The following is a 6,940-nucleotide window of genomic DNA, read 5'->3' as shown; positions in this document are numbered from 1 at the left end:
GAGCCTCGTCCTCGTGGTGAAGACTTATCAGCACCACTCTCAGCTAAGGATGAGCAGAATGACAAAGCAATGGCGCTTATTGGTGTGAGGTTGGCCAACAAATTGCTTCATCAACTTGACCTCACTACTTCAGCTAAGGAGACCCTAGCTGAAGACCCTGCACAAGCTTGAGAATATTTATGCCACATCTACTGGACCTGAGCAACAAGCTTTATCAGCTATATTGCATGATTTATCCCTAAGTTGTCCCTCTAAATTGAATGTAGTAGGAGTCAATAAGAGGTACTTTGCCGTGGGTTGTCCCCCAAAAATGAACGTATTGTCTTTGACTTTGGTTTGATGGCATTGACCACCCAATTCAAAGTAAAGGGGGGTGACGGGTGATGGTTTTCCCTTGGCAGTCGCAAGCTGACTGAGAAGTCACTATCACATGGGAGGTGTTGGATAGTTGGACTTGCTCTTTGCAGTATTGCAGTGGAGGGGGAATCGGTCTACTCCTTGGGTCTCACACTCTTTGCTTTGAAGGGGGTTGTTGGAGATATCATAGCCGAAGAGTGCGTTGAGGTGATGTGTTGGTGTGTAGTACTAGGAGATCTAGTACTAGTAATTCTGTGAGTCATGTATGTGTGCCCATATGCACTTGGTGCAAGTGTGTAGCCTATAAGGCTTGCACTTCACTTGTCTCATTTAATGATGATGAATGAATGAACGCCTTCATGGATTCTACATTTGTCTACCATTTCTTCACTCCCTAGCCTATCTCTCTCTCTCTCTCCCTCACACCATGTTTCTAACACTCAAGCACCATGGATACCAATTCCTCCCATGTTACCAATTCCTCCCATGTCAACATATTTGTCCTTCCACTGGTAATCAAGGACGAATAAAATGCAGAGTACTAGAAAGACAAGTGGGACAAGAATGTTATGGCCATGTCCTCAGATATCGCCTGTAGAATCTCTTGCTGTAACTTATTGATGTGCTCCCGCATTTTGAAGACTTCGTGGGATCCAACAACCTCATCTAAACTTCTAAAGAGACCCTCCTCATGGGAGACGTTCTGTTGTACAAGGACGCCAAATGCTCCCAGATACTTTTGGCCACTGTCATGTGCTCTACATAATTAATTACTTGAGGATTATAGTTTAGGAAAATGAAAGACCTTGGCCTCACATTAACTCCGTCCCAAAGCTGAGATAGGTCTCTATCTCTTGCTGCGGCAAGATCCCCAGACTTTTTGCAAGGGGATCACGCCTGACAACCCCCACCAATATGAAGACTGCTAAATCATATGATTGCAAGACGGACTCCATCATGAACCGCCACACGCCGTAATTGAGCCCATTTGAAACAGCCTTTGGGAACCAAAGGGCAGTGAACAGTTAATAACCAGCAAATACCTAGTTTCCACCCATTCAGAACTTTCCATGGCAAAGCAAAACAACTTGGAACACAACAACCAAGAGCTAGATTGCCCTCGTCCTGCACCAAACACCAGATTGGCCCTAAACTTAGCGCCCCTTTCAGTATTTCTTTATCTTTTATTCAAAAGACATCCAAATACAAGAAGAGCACTATCGTGCGTCAGCCCAAAATCAGCCAACTGAATAATCCATTCACAAGCACGCCCGTCCTGCTATGCAATCACAGAAAGGCATCCCAATCCAGTGCAATATCCCATAGCAGCCTTTCTTCCGATTTTGGCTGATAATGCTAACCCGGCAGCTCTGATACCCTTCAAGGGAGTCCTGGCAGAAGAGAAATCAGCCAAGTCTGTCCTGGCAGCTCAAGGGAGTTCTGGCAAGACAAAGACCAACAAAACAACCATAGCTATTCTTGGCACACAGAAGGACTAGCTACAACAAGGCAATAGGATCTGAAGATTCTGAGGCAGTAGGAGAGCTTCTTGGAAGCATCGACTCATCTGAAGGCTTTGGGAACCCTGAAACAGCAGCAAGCAAAACGGCGAGCCTTTCTGGAGCATTTCTCAAGCAGTCTGGCAGGTGAAATCAGCAGGAGCAGCACTTGAGGTGGTGAAAAACAACAAAAACGGTTTCTTTCTGGCACCCGTCCAATTTCGGTCGGCGAAATGGATCTGGTACCAATCTGGCATCCCAGAAGCCTGTCTAGTGACCCTGGAGTGGATCTGGATCAGCGAAATCAGGTTTGGCAGCCCTGGAAAGCCTTTGGCAAGTACGACACATCAAATCCTCCTGCCTAGAAGTAAATCCAGTTGCCTGGAAGCTCCAAACTGCCTGGAAAAGTGCGATTTTGACACGCCTGGCCTGGAAGGCTCCTGGAAGAAGTGCCAATCAGATTTGGACCTCTGGGAAGGCATGAACAACAGGCATGCAGCAAAAATGAACTGATCTTGAGGCTCATGGAAATTCGTTTTTGAGCTTTTGGCAGCCCAGGCAGCCCATGGACTGTTCTGGCAGTTAAAAACCAGCAAAGCGATGTGATAGAATAGCCCTGGAGCACTTTCCGAGCCTGACTTGCCTCTCCCTGTTCTTCTCTGGTTGACTTTTTGCCTTGTCCCACAAGCCAGCGAAGGGATTTTTACCCCTCTCTAACCTTCAGACCCTTGCCTTGGCCCATGGAATTAATTGCACTAAAGTGTCTGAACTGTTTTAATCAGTTGGAGGCTAGGGCAGTCACCATAAATTCCTAAAGCTTAGAAATTCAAGTCCACCACCAACCCAATTGATGGTCCAAGAGGAAGGCGGGTAATACGGGAATTTTTACCTTGCTCTCCGCCACCACAGCTAAGAAGAGAAGGTGGATGAGAAAGAATGTACAGACGGGGATTGGTGGGACAAAAGAGAGGAGAGGGCTAGAGAAGATATGAAGAGGCTTGATGCCTAAGGTACCTTCACACCATCACTATCCTGTCCCTCGAGTATACCTCCTTTCAGATCTGAAAACACCCTTCAAACACTACGCACCTTCCTTGACACCCGAACAGTCCACACCTCCACATGCTCCCCCGCAAACACCTCGAACAGCAGCTCAAAATCTCCACAGAGTGCTGGTTCCAGGCTCCCTCCACGTAAAGGGTCTCTAGCCAACCTTTGGCTCTGATACCATGTTAGAGTGCAGAGAAAACTGAACGGAAAATAGCGAGCAAAACACACCATGTGGTGGATGTCCTGGGGAAAATCACTATGACTGACGCAGCAATTCTTTAACAGAGTTGGTGTTGGGCAACAGTGTCATTGAGAAGGGATGTTGGAGAAATAGGGTCAATGCCCCACCCGAATGAGGAGTGCAAAGGGGCTTCATGCCTATAGAAACATAGGTAATAGAAAGACTGCCATGTAATCTACATCCGAAGGATCAGCAAACAGATCCTATTCCTGGTGGCTTACCCTCAGCATTTGTTGAAGGTGTTGTCACAGTTTTCTAATTATTTTGTTCTTAGATATTATGAGATTTTGTTTGGCTGGACATTTTGTGTGTATTCTCTCCATATCTTTGGTGTTCTCTCTATATGCACACGGAGTGAGTTGAGTTCTATTCTCTCTTGTCTAGTTTTCCAACAGTTTTGGCCTGTGTTATTACTCTCTCTCTCTCTACAAAGTTGTCCTACAATGCATTTGGAGAAAATGATCTACAGACAATCCATCTGGCCAAGGAGCCTTTCCCGAGATCATCTGCACCAGGGCAAAGTCCTGCCTGTCAAGAAATATAATCATGCAAGAAGAACGGTGATGCCTCCTGAGAAGTAAGAAATGCATACAACAAATCGTGTTCTCTCTCGAGAAGAAAACAAAACATCCTTGCCCACCACCCCACACATAAATTCAAATGAAAAGATGAAGAAATCGCATAAAGTGTAAGGCTTCACAAAGTGTCTGAACCATTTCACCAATAATAACCACATGAACGTTCATATGCCCTTCTCAATTGATGAGATTGATTTACATCCCTAATAATTATTTTCTGTTTAACCACCTTAGAGATGAGTTTGGTGGCAGAATGACAAAGAGAGCACACCTGAAGGTTCTTGGTGATACGAATAGGTGCTCCTGGTGGGGTGGAATAAGCCCAAAAGCAATGGTTAGCTTCTCAGTATAGTAGCATAACATGTCTTCTTTCTCTTCTTCATCCACATCACGAAGCATGGCATGTGTGTCAGACACATATCCTGCCTCCTTCACGAGACTACTCAACCTCTGCAACTCCGCATGAATATCCTCCTGCCGGGGATGTGATGTCTCTCCAGTGTTAAATGCATGCACAACATTGTTTACCTCAATACATTATACAGCTGCGGCCTGGCACTCTCTTTGCACATTATCAATCATTGCCTTTCTCACATTCACTATGTCATCTGATTTACCTGCATTAGCATGGATGTTTGTTAGCAAAACATATGGAGAAACATTCCTTGGATCCAGCTCACTAATGAAATTTGCTGCTCGCACAGCCCTCTCTTCATCACTGTGAAATCTGCATGATGAAAGCAAGCTCAACCATGCTGGGGCGACATGTTCAGATGGCATGTTCATGATCAGGCCTTCTGCCTCTTGCAATAGTCCTCGTCGCCCAAGAAGATCAATCATGCACAAATAATGCTCTGCCGAGGGAATTATTCCATAATCTCTATTCATGGATGCAAAGTACTGCCTCCCATCAGCAACTAGTCCTGTATGATTGCATGCAGTGAGAACACTGATGAAGGTGATCTTGTTTGGCTTGATGCTTTCAGCCTGCATCTGACCAAACAGCAGTAGGGCCTCCTTGCCGTGCCCATTCTGAGCACATGCTGCAATCATGGCATTCCAAGAGACCACATTCCGCAGTGTCATCTCTTCAAACGCAGCCCTGGAATCATTCAGGCTCCCAGACTTGCCATACATGTTGACAAGGGCTGTCCCAACAACAACATCTGACTCCCATCCGTTGCCAACAACAGTAGCATGGATCTTTCGACCCTCTTCTAGGGCTGCCACACTGCCACATGCATCCAAAATGCAGACGAATGTGATCTTGTTTGGCTTAATGCCTTCAGCCTGCATTTCACCAAACAGTTGTAAGGCCTCTTTGCAGTGCCTATTTTGGACACAAGCTGCAATCATGGCACTCCACGAAACCACATTCCGCAGGGCCATTGATGTAAAACCAGCTCTGGAATCTTCCAGGCTCCCGCACTTGCCATACATATTGATAAGAGTTGTCCCCAAAACAGCGTCCAAGTCCCATCCCTTGCCAACAACAATAGTATGGACCTCTCGACCCACTTCTAGGACTGCTGCACTACCACATGCATCCAAAACGCAGTTAATGGTAATCTGGTTTGGCTCGATGCTTTTGGCCTGCATTTCACCAAAAAGTTGTAGAGCCTCCTTGCCCTGCCCATTTTGGGCACACGCTGAGATCATGGCATTCCAGGAGACCACATCCTGTATTGCCATCTCTGTGAAAACAGACCTTGCATCATCCAGGCTCCCGCACTTGCCATACATATTGACGAGGGCATTCCCCACCATAACATCCGACTCCGATCTGTTGCAAACAATAATAGCATGAATCTCTCGACCCTCTTCCAAAGCCGTCAAGTTGCCACACCCATCCAAGACGCAGATGAAGGTGATCTTATCTGGATCCAAGCCTTCCGCCTGCATTTGGCCAAACAGTTGTAAGACATCCTTGCCATGCCCGCTCTGGGCACACACCGTGATCATGGCATTCCAGGAGACCACATTACGGAGTAGCATCTCTGCAAACACAGCCCTCGAATCGTCCAGGCTACCACACTTGCCATACATATTGACGAGGGCATTCCCCACAACAACATCCGACTCCCATCCATTGGTAACAATAGTTGCGTGGATGCCATAACCCTCTTCTAACCCTCCCAAACTGACACACGCATCCAAAACGCAGACGAAGGTGACCTGGTCCGGCTCGAAGCCTTCTGCCTGCATGTGACCGAACATGTGTAAAGCCTCTTTGCCATGCGCATGCTGGGCACAGGCAGCAATCACAATATTCCAAGAGTACAAATTACGATCTACGATATTGTCAAACACGGCACATGCATTCTCCAGGCTCCCACACTTGCTGTACATATCGACGAGAAGGTTACTCAGAAATCTCGTGCCTGCAAATCCACGCCTTATCATGTGCTCATGCACGCGTTCACCCTCAGACAAAGCCCTGGCACTGGTGCAACGCCTCACAAGCACGGCATAGGACGCAGTATCCGTCTCAGCACCCAGCTGAGAGGCAATCTCCTTGTACCTGCATTCAACGTGTAGCTCGGGGGCTATCCACCTGCCCATGTGCTCACCAAATACTCTCTTCGTGTCTCCAAACATAGGGACCGTCTTATCAGAGCCATTAGAGCTCACTCTGCTGATGGGCAAGATTGCAACATGGGTTCTCCAAGATGCAGAGGAACAGTGAGATAAAGTCATAGATTTGACGGCGTCATCGATTTGGACGTTATGGAGAACGAGGGTGCATGGATGATGGGAGGATAAGCACAATGCAGCCCATTTCGATTCCCGGAAGCGTTTTCAGACTATTTACACACGGCTCTTCCTATCAGGGCCTCAGATCTTCTATGAGTGGCAGGATGCTTCTTGGGCCTCAGATCTTCTGAGTGGCACGATGTTTCTTCGATTCGACGTGACCTACTTGAGACTTCTATACACCAGTATTGATGGGGATACACCTTGGGAGATACTCTTTTGCATCATATTTGGAGGGCTAGATGCAGAGAGGCCTTAGACGGATCTCACGTCCATCCCTCGCACACCCTGGCCAGTATTTGGGCTGACACCGTTCACACACTGATGGCTAGTTGGGCGAGCATGCAGGGTTCTTCCCGGGCAGGAGGGTTATATTCCTTAGGGAATGGAAGGGTTCCCCCTTTTTCTTGGAGACTACAGTAGGGTTGAGGTGGCACTTTCAACCTCAACCTTGGTTTCTT

General features: G+C 47.1%; 1 protein-coding gene across 1 annotated transcript; it reads right to left on the bottom strand.

The window, feature by feature from the left end:
- Window positions 1-1,169: 1,169 nt before the first annotated feature.
- On the bottom strand, window positions 1,170-6,422 carry LOC147888334 (pentatricopeptide repeat-containing protein At1g06140, mitochondrial-like). Its single transcript, XM_087392135.1, has 4 exons — window positions 5,009-6,422; window positions 4,269-4,768; window positions 2,946-3,077; window positions 1,170-1,355 (listed from the first exon to the last, which is right to left on the bottom strand). Exons 1-4 carry the CDS (start codon window positions 6,420-6,422, stop codon window positions 1,170-1,172), a joined length of 2,232 nt encoding a protein of 743 aa, XP_087248261.1.
- Window positions 6,423-6,940: the final 518 nt, after the last annotated feature.

Source organism: Dipteris shenzhenensis, chromosome 21 (genome assembly GCF_047967505.1).
Source record: "Dipteris shenzhenensis isolate YYH24624 ecotype China chromosome 21, Dip_SZ_1.0, whole genome shotgun sequence".
Lineage (NCBI taxonomy): Eukaryota > Viridiplantae > Streptophyta > Polypodiopsida > Gleicheniales > Dipteridaceae > Dipteris > Dipteris shenzhenensis.
Note: the sequence above shows the minus strand (reverse complement) of the source record. Positions and strands in the feature narration are given on the sequence as shown.